This window comes from Echinops telfairi, unplaced genomic scaffold, assembly GCF_000313985.2.
Source record: "Echinops telfairi isolate 266 unplaced genomic scaffold, ASM31398v2 ScPeMD7_7469;HRSCAF=8507_0, whole genome shotgun sequence".
Classification (NCBI taxonomy): Eukaryota; Metazoa; Chordata; class Mammalia; order Afrosoricida; family Tenrecidae; genus Echinops; species Echinops telfairi.
This window is the reverse complement of record NW_022111372.1, coordinates 82,051,637-82,071,083: the sequence shown is the minus strand read 5'-3', so window position 1 is coordinate 82,071,083 and position 19,447 is coordinate 82,051,637. Positions and strand designations below refer to the sequence as shown.

General features: G+C 45.8%; 1 protein-coding gene across 2 annotated transcripts in view; it reads right to left on the bottom strand.

Moving 5' to 3' along the window:
• Positions 1-1,807: 1,807 nt before the first annotated feature.
• LOC101653815 (proton-coupled amino acid transporter 2) overlaps positions 1,808-19,447 on the bottom strand; it is a 35,393-nt gene continuing 17,753 nt past the window's right edge. Inside the window, exons 6-11 of one of the 2 annotated variants that reach the window (XM_004697095.2) lie at positions 18,515-18,733; positions 17,085-17,183; positions 11,126-11,292; positions 9,402-9,571; positions 2,111-2,378; positions 1,808-1,910 (exon numbers count right to left, since the gene is read on the bottom strand). In XM_004697095.2, the coding sequence (XP_004697152.2) occupies positions 1,895-1,910; positions 2,111-2,378; positions 9,402-9,571; positions 11,126-11,292; positions 17,085-17,183; positions 18,515-18,733 (939 nt within the window). In that variant the 3' untranslated portion in view covers positions 1,808-1,894. Of the gene's footprint in view, positions 1,911-2,110; positions 2,379-8,171; positions 8,699-9,401; positions 9,572-11,125; positions 11,293-17,084; positions 17,184-18,514; positions 18,734-19,447 lie in introns of those variants that run through there. The other variant, XM_045284930.1, reaches the window with a different exon arrangement.

The following is a 19,447-nucleotide window of genomic DNA, read 5'->3' as shown; positions in this document are numbered from 1 at the left end:
GCACCAAAGCTTCTTTCTCCATTCTTCTACTGATGGGTACTGGGCTGTTTCCAACTTCCTGTGAACAGTCTTAAAAGGTAGATTTTGATTCAAGTAGGAAACAGTTCAAAGATGGCAGCCAACACACATTCAAAGTGGGGCAGTGGCTGCCATTTTTGAGCAGGGCACCACCGCCATTTCCCTAAATCCCCAAATAAACCCTCTGTCAGCGAGTCAATTTTGGCTCGTTCCCACAGAACACAGGAGGCTGGCTCTAGTCAGGGAAGGAGCTCAATAGTTCCAAGATAGAGATATCGTCAAATATCCATTCCCCAAAGTGCTAGTTTAAAGATGCCTCTTCAAAGTGCTTGGCTGCGTACTGTGCCGTTGGAGTCTACCTATCTCTGAGGTCAAACCAGTTCTATCATCCTCCCTGCTCAAAGGGCAGTCGACTCCCTTCTGCTGCCTGCTTCTGATGCTGGTCATGGGTTGTCCCCCCAAAGAGCTAAGGAAATCCATTAAGCCTTTGCCCACCTTGTTATGTATGTGTCTGATGGAGGCTTGCCAGCCCCGAGACTACATAAGCCCGGTGGGAAATGCATTCGCTCTCTTTGTTGCAGATTCAGAAAGGGAGCTCCTGTCCCCGGTCTGTCTCTTTTCCACCCCTAATTGCACTGCTGCTCCTCAGGACCTGCTCAGTTGTGGGGATTGCCCTGAGTCAGAATTGACTTCTTGGGAACCCTTCCCACCCCCTTATCCCTTCTAAGGACCTCTGTCTCTATCTGCTTAATCATTCTTTCTCAACAGACCAGGGAAGAGCTCCTTGAGCAGGCATTCTTTCTCCGAGTTCTCCGTGAATCCCCTTTGGAGATGTAACAGCTTTTACTGGATTAAAGACAAAACAGAAACAACACACAGCTCATGGTTTAAAACCATATACATTTATTGCTTGTTACCACTGTGTGGGCCATCTGGGACATTCTGATGATGTGAGCCACCTTGATTGAGGCTCGATAATCTAGGGTGCCCTCACTCACATGTCTAGAAGTTGAGAGGCTGGTTATTCTGGGCTTGGGGTTCAACCAGGAAGCTCTGCGCATGTTCCACAGGGTCTTGGATCCTCCCATAGGCTAGTCTCAGCTTCTCCGCTTGGTGATCTTGGCTCCAGAGAGCAGCAATTGGTGCAGTCCTGAGGCACAAGCTGTTTCCAAACCCCAACTTGTATGATGCTGACTAACACCCCATTGGCCAAAGCAAGTCAATGGCTAAGTCTAAAATAGGGGTTGAGATATGGACTTCTCTCCTGATGGTAGAAGCTGCAAAGTCACATTGTCAAGGGGCGTTTCTGGCCATTTCTTGAAGTGTACCACAGAGCCTCCTCGTACCATGCTTATCTGACACTAGATTGCCAAGAAGCGCTTCTTACAAGAATGGAGAGGTGAAATCTATTCTAACAATGTCAAACATCACCTTCCCGACTGGAACATCTGCTTTCATGCCTCCTGCCCATTGTTGGGGACATTGAATTGGGCCAAATCTTCATCCAGTTCTTTGGAAAGTGGTCTTTGATGGAAACATGATGGGTTCTTCCTGATTTCTCCCTGTTAGAGAGTCAGAACTCACATTGGAGCTGTGGTCTGAGCTTTCTTGATGCTGGAGTAGTGTGTGCCTCTCACTGGGTGACAGGTTTTACCCTTACCCCTAGTCTTTGTTCCTTTAGCAGATGGAAAGAGAGGAGGGCCTTTGACCACCGGAGCCCGGTCATTCTGAGCCGGAGGCACCTTCCATTGCCGGCTGTTGCCGCCGTTGGGTCTTCCCAGTGACTTCTTGTACTGCTCCCATCAAGCAGTGAAATTCACTATTTGAATTGCCAGAAAACGTTGGATAGAATCTAGAGCCTTCCGTGGGAGAGCTCTCACAGTGGTGACATGCTAGAGATGGACAGGAAAGAAAGAAAGAAAAAGAATTGAAGACCATGTCTACCTTGGAGGTGATGAGTCCCTGTTTGTTTTCACCTTGGCTTGGCCCAGGGAAAGGTCGAGTAGTAAAACAAAGAGAATTGAGACAGAAATGATCGGTAGGGCTACGAGTCTGGGGCCGGTGGGTGGGTAAGGAGCAGTGTCATTCTTACTGAGTGGTCATGGTGGAGTTGAGGATGCTATGAGGATGTTTTGGTTCAATCAGGTCATTGAGGGCCAGGTAGGTCCCTGCCACGAAGCCCACAAAGCCCAGGATGCTGATGAGGGCGTCCTTGGTGATGGTGAGGGGGCTCATTCCTTCAGAGTAGAAGGTGATGATCTCCAAGAGGGGCGGGATGATGAGGGCCAGGGCACTGCCACTCACGGAGCCCACCAGGGAGAGGACCAGGTCCAGGCGAGGGATGAGGATGGCCATTAAACCTGTGGGGGATGATAGGAAATAGATAGATCATCCCAAATTTTAAAAGTTTGCCTTTAAAATTCTTTTAAAATATATAGTTATATATATTATATAATCTTATATATAATTATATGTGTATCTATATATATAATCTTATATATAATTATGTGTGTGTGTGTGTATATATGTATGTATATATATATTTAAAACATCCAGGTGGTACCAATGTAAAGTAAAAGATGAAATCTTCTGATCCCTTGAGGTGGTTGTTAGGTTCCATTGAGTGGTTCAGCCCAAGTGCCGCTTATGTCAGTTGATGTTGATGTCTCCCGGGACAAAGGACCTGATGCCTCAGGCCAGTCACATTCCCCAAAGGTGCTTGATTATGTCTAAGAAGTTGCATGGCTTTGCCCCTCTATGTTCTACCACACTCACAGATGTATTTGGAGTAAAGGATTACCCCATGTACAATGGAAGGAGATCGTCACCCAGCCTGGTGCCATCCTTACAATCGTTCCTATGCCTGAGCCCATTGTTGGCTGTCCATGTGTCCATCTGTGTCCGTGAAGGTCTTTCTCTTTTGCACTGACCCTCTCATTCACCAAGCATAACGTCTTTCCCCAGAGACGGGCCTCTCCTGATACCGTCCAAAATCTGTGAGATGCATTTTTGCCATCCTCACTTCTAAGAACATTCTGGTTGTATGTCTCCCAAGGCCTGGTTTTCATTCTCCTGGCAGTTCAGAGTATATTTACTATGCCCTATCAGCACTAGAACTCAAGGACATACGTTCTTCTTCCGTCTTCCTTCCTCATGGTCCAGTTTCCATACGCAAATCAGGTGATTGAAAATGCCATGCTTGACTAGAGACGCATGACAAATTCGATGTCTCGCCTTCCAATTATTTCCCAAATATGTACATTCACATTAACATATGCTTATATAGATAGTATCTAAAACAACAGATAGAGGATTAGAACATATTGTTATACTTAAGGAGTCTTGGTGGCATAGTACCAGCCACTCCGCCAGAGAAAGAGAAACTTTCTGTTCCCACAAAGGTTTCCAGCCTCAGAAACGGTGACAGTTTTTTTGTGCCAACCTGGCACCTGTAAGAAGATAAGGGTGGAGTTTAGCCTGTCAATCAGGTTGCAGCTTGATGACCTCGTTTAGAGGTGCCACTGAGATAAATGGCTCTCTGAGGGTGGACCACTCTCTCTCTGCTTTCACCTCCCTGTTGACGAGCCATGCCAAGACCTGTATCAGCCCTGTGATGCTTCCATACCATTGGATCCGTAGAACTTTGCACCCACCAGCCTGTGGTCTTCCTGCATTCTGCATCATTGCTTGTGGCTGCATGAGTCTGAAGAGGGATTTACGGGCTGGTATCAGACTTACAGACTTGATCTGGTTTGGGCTGGGATTTTTTCTCATATGTAACTACTTCAAGATATAAAGCGCTCTGTTACACGTATGTGAGTGTCACTGGATTTGTGTCTGTAGTCAACCTGGCCTAACACAGAAACCCACAGGGCAGTTCTCTGTGCTGCAAGGGTCACTATGAGTCAGGGTCAGCTCAGTGGCAGTGGGGTTGGAGTCTGGTTTGGTTTTGTTGAGTCAGCAGTCAAGCCCTCCAGGAGAAAGGCCAGGCTATCTGCTCCTGTAAAGACGTGTGGTCTCAGACACCTGGTGTAGGGGCACTCTGAGTAGGAATTAACTGGACACAAAGGGTTGTGGTTTTGTTTTTTAACTTTTCTACTTTTCCTTCCTTTCTTTTTTTCTTAAAAAAAATCATTTTATTGGGGGCTCTTAGAGCTCTTATCACCATCCATCCATGCATCCATTATGTACAGCACATTTGTACATATGTTGTCATCATTTTCAAAACATTTTCTTTCTACTTGAGCCCTTGACATAAGCTCCTCATTTACCCCCTCCACTCTCCAACCCTCATGAACCCTGAATAATTTATAAATCCCCCCATGTCTTACACCAACCTGTCTCCCTTCACCCACTTTTCTGTTGTTCACTCCCTTAGGAAGGGGTTATATGTAGCTCATTGTTTCCTTATTTTCCTATCACAGCAATCTAGGGACCTACTGCTCTTTCCCTAGTAGAGCAAGATCGTGATCTATAGCTCAACCTCCACTTGATAGACTGTAAGGTTCTAAAAATGGGTACTGGTGGGGTAGTGGGTGATGCATTGCACTGCTAAATGCAAGGCCAGCAGTTCAAATCTACCAGCTGCCCCATGGGAGAAAGATGAGGCTGTCTGTTTCTGTGTGAAGATTTGCAGCCTTGGATTCCCTATGTGGCATTAAAAACTGCATTCATTCAATAACTATTTATTAAATTTATAAGGAATACCTACTAATAATACTGTAGACTTTATTTTTGTAGCCCACATTCACATTTCAAAGTATGTTGTAGTTCTTATTGTGAATATACAGAGCAACAGCTTCTGCATGTATGGTTCAATGACGTTCATGGCATCTGAGCGGTGCAGCCATTCTCGTGCTCCTTCTGCGGGTGGTTCCTCCTTATTACCTGTCACTGTCTGACCCCTGCGGTTTCTCTCCCAGGAGCCCTGATCATAAGGTCACCTGCTCCAACCCCAGAGCCACTCCACAGGCGGAAGATGAGGCTGTCTGCTCCAGCCAAGGCGTACCATCTTGGAAACTCGGGGGGCAGGTGGGGGCAGTTCCACCCCATCCTGTAGGGCATCTATGAGTCAGAATCAACTCTAAGACTGTGGGTTTGATTTCCAAGGTTCTCTAAACGTTCAAGTTGCTGTTGCTAATTTGATCTCCCATAGACACTCTGTAAAAGAGGATACTATTCAAGGCAGAACTTCTTTCACGGCGAAGGAACAATTAATGTTTGGTTTTAATAAGCCTTTCGAGGATATCACTCACCCCAGGCAGGGCACCCGGTCTGAGCCTCTTTCCTAACATCTAACACCGAACAGCAATGGCAGTGATTTATAAGGCCCTCTGCCTTTCAGTCCACGGCAATGCTGTATGTTGGGCAAAGAGGACGTGGGATAAGCAAGGGTGCGTTCAGGGGGTTAGAATGATGAGTTCAAACAAATGTGTATGCACCGTTGAGGGTAAAACTGATAACCTCTCTCTGGCTTGGAACTAGTTTGCGGCGAGATGGCCAAAGACACCAAGAAGGCCAGGGTCATGGGCACCGGGGGACCGGTCAGGGTGCCTCCCTCAGGAAAACGATGAAGAAAATGGAAATCGGCCAGCATGCCAAGGACACTTGCTTCTTCTGCAGCAAAACCAAAATGAGGAGGCATGCTGTGGGCATCTGGCACTGTGCTCCTGCACGAGAACAGTAGCTGGCGGGGCCTGGACCTACAATATCCCCTCTGCCATCACGGTATCACCGGCCATCGGGAGACTGGAGGAATTGAAAGACCAGTAGAAGCTCCACAACCTGAAACCTCTCTGGCCTGTAATACATGGGTTAATTTATGTAAAACAAACAAACAAACGAATTGATGATTTTCTCTGTAAACGTTCACCTCATTCACCATCAAAAGTTTAAACCAACAAACCTTCTGTAGAGCCCTGCCTATAATCAATGTGATTTTCCCCCATCGGTATAACAGGACCCCAACAGCACTCCATAAGCAGTGACCCACTCTCTTCCTTCCAAGGGGTGCTGGTGGCATGTAGGTTAAAGCACTCAGCCGCTAATAAAAAGGTTAGTGAGTGGAATCCGCCAACCGAACCACAGGAGAGCTCTAACAAGCTGCCTCAGTAAAGACTTATTGCCTGTCCTATGGGGTCACTATGAGGCACTATGAGAAGATTCCTTCACCCCTCTGGAATCTCCCAAGGGAAGGAATCACTTAAAAAAATATTCAGTGAGTGCTTTCGGACCAGTCTGGTACAGCAAGAACCAACAATTTCTTCAAATTATAGTTAAAATGATCTTTTGATCCAGACACTCCATGAAATTTGTTTCCATGGCGTAGGGTCATGGTTTTGGGAGACGACATCACTGATTGGCCTGATATCGTTTCTCAGTTCTTCTTTTCCACCTCCTAGTTCATTGAGTAGTGACTGGGGTCTTGTGACCATTCAAGGTACACAACAATGGGACGCTGTCCACCTGGAGCAGCAGAGGAGGGAGAATGGAGAATCAGAGGAGGGAATAATATGCATTTTTCTTATTTGAAAAAATACGTTTTGTTATCAAAAGATAGAGCATCTGAAGTCTTAAAGGCTTGAAGGTAAACAAGCGGCCATCTAGCTCAGAAGCAACAAAGCCCACATGGAAGAAGCACACCAGCCTATGTGATCACGAGGTGTTGAAGGGAGGAGGTATCAGGCATCAAAGAACAAGAAATCATATCATTGTGAATGAGGGGGAGTGCAGATTGGGGACCCAAAGCCCACCTGTAGGCAACTGGACATCCCCTTACAGAAGGGTTGTGGAGAGGAGACGAACCAGTCAGGGTGCAATGTAGCAACAATGAAACATACAACTTTCCTTTAGCTCCTAAATGCCCTCCCCCCCACTATCATGATCTGAATTCTACCTTGCAAATCTGGCTAGACCAGAGGATGTACACTGGTACAGATAGGAACTGGAAACACAGGGAATCCAGGGCAGATGATCCCTTCAGGATCAGTGGTGAGAGTGGCGATACTGGGAGGGTGGAGGGAAGGTGGGGTGGAAAGGGGGAACCGATTACAAGGATCTGCATGTGACCTCCTCCCTGGGGGACGGACAACAGGAAAGTGGGTGAAGGGAGACGTCGGACAGTGTAAGATATGACAAAGTAATAATAACTTATAAATTATCAAGGGCTCATTGGGGGGGTGGAGCAGGGAGCGAGGGGGGGAAATGAGTAGCTGATGTCAAGGGCTTAAGTGGAGAGCAAATGTTTTGAGAATGATGAGGGTAACAAATGTACAAATGTGCTTTACACAGTTGATATATGTATGGATTGTAATAAGAGTTGTATGAGCCCCTAATAAAATGATTTAAAATTTTTTTTAAAACTGCATTTGGCCTCCATGAACAACTACTTCCTTTGCCATGAAGCTGGAAGAACTGGGTGATGCCCAGACACCATAACTGAATATCTTTTTTGACCAAAGATTCTATCAAAGAATTCTGACCAAATGTGGTGGGAAAGATGGTTGTGTAGCAGAATTTCAAATTATTAATGGAATCCAGACATCTGGAGAGTTTAAGGCTAGGGATACCCTGAAACTAGTGACCCAGCTACTCTTTAAACTTTAAACCAAAAATATCCCCTGCTGTCTTCTTTAACCCTCAAAATAGCTTATCTTAATTGATAAAGTGTATCTTTATCAATAAAGAGCATCCCACCCTTTTAAAGATCGTCTATGTTATAAGTTATTTGGGCTACTAACGAAAGGTCAGCAGCTCAAGTCCACCAGCCACCCCATGGGAGAAAGATGAGACTTTTGATTCCCATAAGGATGTATGGTCTTAGAAACCCACAAGGACAGTTCTACTCTGTCCTACGGGGTCGCCACGAGCCAGAATTGGCTCAATGGCAGGGAGTTTGGATTTTGAGTTTGGTATGGGCAATTAAATTGACAGCGCTAACCTGAAAGGTAGGGGGGGAGATGAGGGGACAGTGAATGGAAAATGGAAGACAATGGCAGTGAATCATATGGAGAAACAGTGAAAATGGGAGTACAATTGGAGGACTGTAATAATTACCACTATAATGCATATGTAGAAATGATGTATCTTTGGCTCTGTAGTCTTACACCAAACTTATTTATTATTTTTTGAATTAAGTAGAGCCCTAGGGACAGTTGGATGACTGCATACGCATTGTGTGAATTTTCATCATGTCCTTTGGCCTCTGCTAAGGTATCTGCTGCAGGTTGCTGGGTCGTTAGGCGGTGGAAGGGACTCAGTTGCACCCAACCACAGTCAATGGGCCTGGAGCCTGGAGAAGGACTGGGAAGGGCTGGCAGGGGTTAGCAGAGGCCAAGGGTGAGCACAGAAGGCAGGGAGCTCCAGGTGGTCGGTGCCAGTGGGGAGCCCCGGCTCTTCTAGCCGCCCCCCTTCTTTTTCTCCCAAGCAATATTAAAAATCTGGATTTATATATGAGATGATCCTTATTTTAAATGTTGCTCCAAATTTGTCAAATATTGTGAGAGTCAAGCTTACTATATCCATTGCAAACAGAGTCATAGGTCCCCATAGCTGCAATGCATCTCCCGAAGGTGAAGGCGAAGGTGAAGGTGCTGCCTCAGGAGTTAGATGTCTGAGTTCAGGTACCACCTCTGGTGTTCATGTCCGAGTATTTCATTGTTCCCTGCCTCCGTTTCCTCATCTGCAATGTCACAGTCAAATCAACCACGAGTGAGCCCCGGGCTCATGGTGACTTATGTGCAATGGACTGAAACTCTGCCCCATCCCATGTCACCCAGGAGCAGTGTGACTGGCTCATTGTGATCATGGGGTTTTTGCTGGCTGATTTTCAGAACTTAGATGTCCAAGCATTCCTCCCTGGCCCATCCTAGTTTAGGAGCTCTGCTGAACTCTGTTCAGTATCATAGCAGCACACACACCTCCATGGTGGGTGGCCGCTGTCCAGGAGTGCACTGGCCAGGAATTGAACTTGGAAGGCAAGAATCCGACCATTGGACTACCTGTGCTTCCAATTTGTAAAGTAGGGTTTATAATAGAACGATGTCACAGGAATGCCTCAGGGGAAGGAATTAAATGCTATCAGCCTGCCCAAGAAAGAGCTTGGCCCAGTGCCTGCCACCCAGTGAGCAGGTGTTCCAAAAATGCTAGTTCTTACCATGATGATTATGATTCTAGCAATTGTGCCCCTCCCCCAGGCTGAGCCCTGATAAATCTGCCTAATGGTCTAAGAATGAGGTTGCTCCGGAGGTCACTGGGTGCTCGTTCTCGGGAAGCCTTCACATATATGCTCACTACATGCCGCTGGTCAGGACGGTCCTCTACCATCCACCGGACTCCTGGTGGCTCCCAGGGAAACAGCAAATGGGAGACTGTGCTCTACTCACATGTCAGGCAGACCAGGGAGAAGCGGATAAACACGTCCGTAACCAGTGCCCAGCGCTTTGATACCCGGGAATGGACGAATGGGATGATGATTCCCGCCGGGACGTAGAACTGCAGGGAGTAGGTGCACAGGATGCCAATGATATAGAGGATCTTGACAGACTGGTACAACCTGCAGGACAAAGCAGAGCGATGCTTTCTGAGGCCACTGTGTTCTGATGCTGGGCCTCCTTGGACCACTGACCGCTGACTTTAGGACAATTCCTTATGCCTCTGTTTTCTGGTCTGAAAATGGTGGCGTGTGACCTAAGATTCTAGGAGTCCCACCTGAGTACACAGTGAAAACACACTGAAGCGCTATGATTCCAATGGAAACAGTTGAAGAGTGACATCTCTAAATAAAATAAAAGGGATCTTGGGTGTGGATAGGCATAAAAGGCAAAAACAAAGAAACAATCCCCAAAGCACACAACTCCGCAGGGAACAAACCAATTTCCATCGATTGTGTCTACTCTGACTCACGGTGACTGCGCACGTACCACGCAGGTCCCAGCATTGGATCCCTCTCTCCTGCTAATCTAGAGGCTGGCAGTTAGAACCACTGGGGAGGAGAGGCTTAGCAATATCTTCCCTAAGGAATACTGCCAGGAACACCCTACCTGTCACACGCGCTGTCACCATGGACAGAGACGCAGAGGGCCTTCCAAACTCATTATCACGTGACGTTCAATTCACAGGTCCCGCACAAAGGAAGAGATACACGGGTGATCGATGGCTAAGGCACAAACCCTGGATTTTAAGACTACATCTCTATTTCACTTTTGACAAATGTTTTGGGTCACCCAGGCTACTGGCATGTAGCGGCCCTCAGCAAATGCTTCTGGTTGGTTGAAAAGTGCAGAATCCTGGATCCTTAGGGAGCGTGGAACGTAAAAGGAGAGTCAGTGGGTTGCCTGCAAACCTCGGGCTAGGGGCAATAAGAATGTGAGGGTTCAGGGAAGCTGAGGTTTTTTCAAAGCTCCTCTTGACATGTCAAGATAAGAACTTTTCCCTTTAGTTCATAAATGAGGTGTGTGGATCTTCAATGATCAATAAAAATGTGTGTGCCCAGGGTAGGACAATAGGCCTCCCCTGAAAAAGGTCTAGTTGCACATGCCTGTGTTTTTGCATAGTGGTTACACATTGGGCTGTGATCCACAAGGTCAGCAGTTCGAAACTATCAGCCACTCTGTGGCAGAAAGACGGGGTTTTCTCCTTCCATAAGCAGTCACAGTTTCAGAAACCCACAGTGGTGTCACTGTGAGTCGGCATCGACTCCATGGCAGTGATTTGGTTTTGGGGTTTGAGCCACTCTAACTCAGGACTTGTTCACCAGAAGCAGGGAGGGGTAAGTCTGGGTAAGGCAGTCTTGACTATCGGTAGCTGGAGGTGTGGCTACAGCCTGCTTTCTGTGTCTTGTTCAGTACCCTTCTTTTCTCTCCTCCCATGACCAAAGACTCTCACTTCTTTCCTCTCTTCTCAAAGCACGCTTCGCCACACTAACATAGGAAGGCTGAACCCAGATTATTGTGAGAGGAAGAGCCTGGGGCCCCGAGTTCCAGCGATACTGCTTCTCCCTGTGGAGGCTCTCGGGACCTCAGATTTCCATCAGTAGAAGGATGGAGAAAGTGGCCCACATGTTCCCACCAAGCCCAGAACCCCCCTGCATCAGAGCCCGTGTAGGTACCAACAGTTAGGCAGGTTGAGGGTTATGCTGGCCTTGATGTCGTCTCCAAATTTCAGGTACCCCAGAACCCCGATGATGATGTACAGGGAAGTGATGATGGACATTCCCAAATACAGGATGGCTGGAAAGCGGCGGGAATCCTCCATATTGTTCTCCAGAGGCAGAACCTGCAGAAACACCACGGTGAAGGAAGAGAGGAGCAGGAGAAAGCTGGATGTGGGCAGGCATGGAGACAGGACGTGGGCCCCAGCCCAGGCGCAGCAGGCAGGGCCCCGGAGGTTACCCAGACTACGATCTCACAGCTCTGAGCCGTGGAATCCGGCCAGCAGAGTCTGTAAAAAGATGGATGCCTTTAGGCAACACAGGAGGCCTGGCGGCAGAGTGGTGAGAAGTTGGGCTGTGGTCCACAAAGGCAGCCTTTTGAAAGCCCGCAGCAGTCGCTAAGAGGGAGAAAGATGGGCTTTCTCCTCCCGTCAAGAGTTACCATCTCGGGAACTCACAAGCAGTTCTACTTTGCCCTGTAGGGCCCCTGCGAGCCAGCACTGACTCGATGGCAATGAGTGGGGCACTTTCTTGTTGAGGCAAAACATTCTCTCATTAACAGTCCCAGCCTTTCCCCAGCGAGACACCGACTCTTCACTCCTATCGCCCCCTAAAGGCATTTGGGTTGATAGTCCTGCAAGATCTGCCTTTTCTTTAAGTGAGATCCAAGCTGGCGCTAAGACTGCGTCTTGGGCCTGTTGGACATCGAAGAGTCCCGGCTGTCTTTGGGACTAAGCGTCTGCCTCTCATCCCCACATTCCCTCTTTGAACTCTTATTGACTGAGAGACCCCTGGGAGACCACCGCTACCTTCTCCTCGATCAGCCTTCTCCTCACCCAGGCTCTTTGCTAAGCACACGCTACATCCTGAGTCCCACGGAACTGTGTTGACGCAATGTCCTTATGTGAAGTGGGCACAAGAAGACCACCTCCTGCTTGGGAGCTTTGACAGGAAAATGGCATGAGCACCTGGTACCACAATGGTACACAGTAAGGGCTTAGAAACGGTCAGCGGTTTCTAAGTACTATTCTTAGTACTAGGAAGCCCGCCACTCTACAAATAATATTTGCATCACGCTTGTTTTACAGACGAGGAGGAGGAGACGCTGAGGTAATGTAACTTTGCTCCGTGACAAACAGCCTGGAAGTGGAAGATGCAGGTTTCTGATCTGCGCTTTCTGTCAAAGTCCAAGCCTTTGCTTCTGGCCTCGACTCCGACAGCACTGGGTATGCTTATTACAATGTAGAAATTTAGCATAGACTTCCTTGTGCTGTTAAATTGGCATCTCTGAGCCCCTTCCCACCCACCCTGGGCTCTCTGCAGATTTCCAGCGGCAGCAGGTGCTCAGGGAACTATTTGCAGGGATTATATGGAGAGCAGGCAATCCAACCTGAGCCCTACCACAAAAAATGCGACATTTCCACTCTGCGTATTTCCTAGCTCCAAAGCAGTTATTTTGCAAGGCCAGATGATGCTGCGGAGCTGCCCCGCCTCCCACCGCCACCCCAACCACAAGGGGCAATGAACCAGTGGAAGAGGTCAGCTGTCGCTGACATTCAAGGGGACATCCCCGACTGGGAGTCACAGTGCTGGGCTTCAGTCACAGTGGCTGTAGGGGTTCCGGTGACCTAGCCCCAGTCTCTTTTCCTCTCTGGAGCTTAGGCTCCTTTGCTATAACATTGGAGTCTGAGTGACAAGATTTCTAAGGATAAGTTCAACTCTGGTGTGAATAAACTCTAGCCTAGGGTAGGAGCTCTGTGTGGACTTCTTGAACAAATATGATCATCCTTCTGTAGCTGGGACATTAGAGTGCAGAGAAAAGTCATGGCCAAAATAAGATTCAAGCACACTTCGCTTCTAAAGGAGATGTCTTCACTGGGCTTGCTGGCCTGCGGGGAGAGGGAGAGTTGAGTGCTTTTCGGAAGAAGACTTGCCTGCGCCTGCGGTAAGAGAGAGCTGAACACTAGCTTAAGCAGGTCAAAGGCTCAAGGGCTCCAGTGGCAGAGCCCACAGTGACGCCAGAAAATCACCCCCAGGAGGTGACATCAGGCGAGTGAGCCGCTGCCCTGGCCATGAGCACCAGGGCAAAGGACTGTTGGTTGCTGGCGAATGTGCAGGCGAGAGAACTAAAGAAAATGAGTCATCTAAATCTGAGGATGGGGTCCTGGATTCCACACTGAGCTGCGTGTGTTTGGAACAGATTCAAAGCATCAAGAAGATGCTGTAATAATGATGTAATATTACCTATTATAATAGGTGAGTTATTGTGCAGACCACTGTGCAAGTACCATACTGGTCCCCGGGTAGCCTGTGGTCAGGGTGGACCTGAATCTCACTGTAAAACATTGGAACACTAACATGATATTGAAACCCTAACCCACAGAAGATACCAGAAGTCCGGACTTCTGGTCTGAGTCTACACGGCTGATCACCAGCTAAAATAAACAAACAAAAACAAATACTGTTCAGAAGACTGCAGTAGGCGCTCAACTTTCATAAAATAATATTCAAAATGTGCAGGGTGCAGTCTGACATGACTTGCTACACAGAAATAAAAAAACCCCAACAACTGACAAGAGAAAAAGACAGCAGGTATCAATCCTACAATGACTCAAATGTTGGAAATAGCAGAGAAATATTTCCCAGCCATGACTATAACTATTCTCTAAGAAATACTTAAGAAGTGGGTGGAAATATGTGCATTCTCAGTAAAGAAGTCACATAAAATGAAGAAAATGAAGGCCATCAGATCTCCACTGAAACAAACATGAACAGAACCCCTTCAGGTTGAAGGGATATGATACCAGAGAGAAACCTGGGATTTTAGGGACGAAGAAAGAAAGAGCAGACATGGCTACTCTCTGGTTAGAGATATAATAAACTAATTTTTTCCAAGCAAGTTTATTAAAACAGACTATGTATGTCTATTGAAAGCAAAATTTGTGACATGATCTACTGGTGTTTTAATGCTTTTAGTTGGAATACGTATGGGAATAAAACATGAAGCGGCACTAATACACAAAAACAGTTTTAAGAATTCTACGTTTTACCTAAAGTGGTAAAATATTAACTCTAAGTAGATTGTGAAAAGTTATATATGTTTATTATAAGACCTAGAGCACAACTAAAAGCATGATAATATGAGATACAGCCCAAAGCCAATTAGTAAAAATAGCACGCTGTGGGGCAGTGAAGTACTTAATATGTCCGTCTAGTCTCTGTGACTCCCACACGGTGATGGGGGGCACTATGCAAATACGAGGCAGGGTTAGGGTGAAATGCATCTTGAGTCACCACCTTACTAAAGAGTGATTTCAAGCCCTTACCTCAGTCACGACTTCCCCACCTTCATTCAAGTCACACTTCATATTGTCTTCTCAAATAAGAAGAATGTCCTTGGGGATATAGTCTGCCTGGTACACACACACACACACACACACACACACACACTACTAGAGCTAATTCAGCAAAGCTGCAGGGCATAAGAACAACATACAAAAACAGGTTGTATATCTGTACACTAGTAATGAACAATATGAAACATAATTTTTAAATGATTCCATTTACAATGTCATAAAAAGAATAAAATTTTCTGTTATTAATTTAACCAACGGGGTGTAAGACTTGTACATTGAAAACTACAAAATGTTGTTAGAAGAAATTAAGGAAAACCTAAGTAAACATAAAAACATCTGTGCTCATAGATCGGGAGACTTAGCACGGTTAAGACAGCTATAATCACTAAGTTGATCAACAAATTCAATGTCACTTTTACCAAAATTCCAAATGCCTTGTGTGTGTGTGTGTGTGTGTGTGTGTGTGTGTGTGTGTGTAGGAGTAGACAAGGTAATCCTAAAATTCTTATAGAACTGCACTGGCCAAAGTGGACTTGTAAAAGGGAAGACGGAAGGACTCACATTTTCCCATTTCAGAACTTCCTGCGAAGCACAGCCAGTAAAACTATGTGACATTGGCATAGATATAGACAGATCAATGGGAGAACTGAGTATCTGGAGATGAACTCATATCTATCATCAATCGATCCCTGACAATGACTGCTCAGTGGAGAAATCATAGTCTTGTCCTCAAATGGTGCTGAGGGATGTGAGGGCCATCTGGCTGGGACACTTGTCGCCCCATTGATTGCCAGGGTTGATTCGGCTGATCTGGCTGGCGGGGCAGGTGTCCCCTTCCTCCCTCACTGCTCCATGTGCCTCTCTCCCCAAGCTGCTCGCTGGGTTGAAGAGGACAACCTGCCCCATAGAAGGAGGACCGTCCTTCAGTCAAGGGTATATGAGTAGCTCGCTCCCCTGCCAGAATCTCCAGACAAGTCTCAAATGGTGCTAATGTACTAACAAGGGATCAAAGACCTAACTGAAAGAGCGAAAACCATAACATTTTTAATAGGAAACATGGGGTGAAGTTGGGTTATAATGGTTTCACCAATAGGACCGGAAACTCACAGGCAAGAAAAGAAAGCAAAATGAATTCGATGAAAAATTTTACACTTGGACATTAAAGGGAACTCTCAAGAAAGAGAAGAGACAAAACACAGGATGAGAGAATAAATCGACTTATCTTAGAAATATATTATAAAATAAACAAGAAAGTTTACAACTCAACAACAAGACAGCACAATCAAAACTGAGCAAAGGACTTGAACAAAGTTATCTTTAAATACACAAATGACCAGTAAGTCCATGAAGAAAGGCTCAACATCCTGTCATTAAAGACAAAACAACCCATCGCTCTATGGCCGATTCTGACTCCTGGCGGCCCTATAGGACAGGGCAGGACTGCTCTGTCGTTTCTGAGACTGTGAAGCATTAGGAAAGCTGTCTGATCTTTCTCCTGTGGAATTACTGGCAATATCTTTTTGGTTAGCAACCAAATGCCTCTGGTAAGTCATAAGGGAAATGCAAATCAAAATCACAATGAGATAATAATCCATATGCATTCAAATGGCTATAATACTATTTTTTAAGCCCCAAAGAGAAATGAACACGTCAGTGAAAATCTGGGAAAATCGGCAACTTCCTACATAGCTGGTTGGAAAGTAAAATGGCTCAGTTACTGTGGGAAACCGTCTGGCTGATCCTCACCAAGAGTTGGACACAGAAAGACTTATCATGGCCCAGCAACCCTCTGATGGTTATAAACGGAAAGAATAGAGACGGGCGTTCAAACAACGACACGTGCGCAAATGCTCAAAGCAGCACTGTTCACAAGAGCCCCAAAGTGGGGACAAGCCACATGTCCGTGGGCTGATAATGGCTAACCCATGGTGGAACACGCATGCTGTTACTCCGATATATAAGGGAATATCATCGTACTGAGATGTTCTGCAGCGTGAATGAACCTCGAAAGCATTTGGCTAAATGGAAGAACCTAGGCATTTCCTTTTCTTTTTTTTAAACATTTGATTAGGGGCTCATACAACTCTTATCACAATCCAGACACACATCAATTGTGTAAAGCGCATGGCATTTCCTTTTCTAAAGTGCAGAAGTAAAGCCTAGATTAAAAACCATTGTAATTATACAGTACTTCCTAGCTGAAAATGTCTTTATGTTTAATTACATCTTCTAATTTACATTGTATACCTTTTCTTTGTCTTGATTTTAAAGATTAGGAAACATGTCCAAGAATGTTATGTGCTGTGCAGACAAAGGTTTGGTAGATGTATTATTTGGTAGAGGTATTATTACAAAACTACAATGCTCTCTCCTGACCGGCTTTGTGTTGTAACTTCTGCCGGTGGTTAGTGACCCATGTGAAGTCATTGGCTATTTCCACCCAAGCGTATTTTCCGGCAGACCCGACACAATGGAACGAGGACTTGGAAATCCTAACTCCGAGTTCCATTTCGGAAGGCCACTTACAACACCAACAAAGTCCACCCCGATTTACATCTTACCACACCGATGCTTTCAAAGGAAAAAATGGCCGTTCCGAAGAAGAGAGGGTAGGTCTCCCAGGATTCTACCAGGGGCAAACTGTGAAGGTCCGGAATTCCCTACGGGAGAGAGAAAAATGGGATAAAACACGAACCTTCAAAACACATCTCAAGCTCTCCTCCTAGAGTACACTTGTATCATTTCAATAGAATGCCAAGAAGTTCAGCAAACTTCAAAGAGAAGTTGGCAAGTATCTGAACAGATATCACCAGGGCACAAAAGTACCAGTGAAAGAAACAGAGGGACTGGCAATGTATTCATGGGCAGTGTCTCATGGAGGAAGCTTGGTTCTGCAGAAATCTCCAAAAAGAAGGAAAAATGTATGATAGAACCAAGATTAATCCCATATGAAGTGGCCAAGTACACCTTGGAATTGATAGTGGTCATGGGTGTGAGAAATATGATGACTACAGTGATATCCTAAAGAACTCAAAGTAATTACTTAAAATTAAAATCCTCTTTTCTTCTTGAAGAAATCAAAGAGGACAAAAGCATGTGGAATGCATATTTTATATATTGAGTACCCTAGAATAGACAATGAATCCAGAACCCCTTCTTTACTTGAGCCACATTTGGAATCTCCCAGCATCGACCAGAAGCGGCTGCTGTCGAATAAGGAAGTTAGTTGTCTTGCCGTGGTCATCGGTGCTCCCTAGGGCATGTAAGACTGCTGTGAGGTTCCAAACATGGCCGACTCACTGCTCTTGCTAAATGCCATGGGCAACTTAACGCTTTTCTCATGACTTCTGAGCAAATGTGAGAGGCAGTTCGTTAAAACAGAAACATTTAAAAAGGATAGAAAAAGTGAGATATCGAGGGAAAATCAATATCCACCAGTCAATTCAGCAGACATTTTAAGGAACATCATGATCAATTTATTGTGATTTTTTTGAGATTCACAATTTATAGCTTTGTGACTTTTTTTTCTTTTATAGTTCTCTCTCTCCGATTCCCTAGGGACAAGTTTGGGCATTTGGAATTATAACCTAGAGGATGGAAGACGAGGGGTCATTTGCTAAATTTCAGCTGTGGGAGAAGAGCTTCTTTTTACTTGCCTTCTGCTGCTTTCCAACTATCACAGGATTGGTCAGTAACTCACTGATCAAGATATTTTCCTTGCAAAGTATGTTTTAAAAGAAAATTCAGAATGTAACATAAAATACAGGTGTTGGAGAAACAATCTAAAAGAAGAGCTATCTAGAAGGATGAGATTGCTTCCTGTGGAAGAATCCTACCCTGAGGTAGGGCTAGACTGAAACATGAGGAACACCTCACTACTAATGCCCTCCACCCTCCACCCCACCCCACCCTCCGGGTTCCCTCAGGTGTGTCCTCCGGGCAGAAAGGTGCTACCACTGGAGGAAGACTCAGGCAGGCCCCAGGCACTAACTTGGGCAATGTACTGGGTGATGATGACCAGGCTGATGAGCATGCTGATGTTGGCCAACATGGAGAAAATGGTCAGGACCCGAAGGTTCCGGATGAGGGCCAGCAGCACGAGGAAAGGCAGGAAGGAGAGCATGTACAGCCGAGAGTCCATGGTGGGGGTGAGTGTGGCGGTCTCATTGCTATGGCAGTTGACGGCTGTACTGTTAACCGCTTCTACTACCTGAGGAAGGCGTTGAAACACACAGACGGACAAACAAAAAGAAGAAGAGATACTACATGTTCTGGCCACATGGTTAGCTCATGCCTATAATCCAACTTCCTCACAAAGACGAGGAGCATGCCACATGAGTTAGGTTGGATTTAGGACTTCTTTTTCTACACATTCTGTGCCAGGCTTTCTCAGCAGAGGCTGTATAAATAACTCTGATGAAAAAGAAATAACAGGGTGCTACTGGCTATTGGTTGGCTTGTGGTAACCCAGCACCCATTCTTCCCAATTGTGATTTATTTTGGGAATCAATCTCTCCCTACTGAATACCGCCTAGGAGGACTTTAACCATAATCAAATAGCATATAAAAGGATGGGCCTGCCACTCCAGCATTCAGAATCTGTCCTAGGAATTCGAATGTAAATCTCAAGCAAAACCTGACCTAAGGATAGAACTAGAAACAAAATACTCCTGACAGTGGAGTCCTGAAAGGACTGCTCGTTAGTTCTATTCAATAGATACCTCTTGTTGCCCAGGCTCCTCTTCTTATTTGAGGTTCATTCTAAGCCCTCCCTGTTATTTTAAAAGTTAGCTACTACCCTTCCACTTAAGTTATTTTTTGCTCAAGTTCCCCAGAATCTGTTTCTTTTGATTATAATCCCAAACACATCATTTCTTATTTCTTAACTGGAACACTACTGGCATTTTGAATCATTTTATTGGGG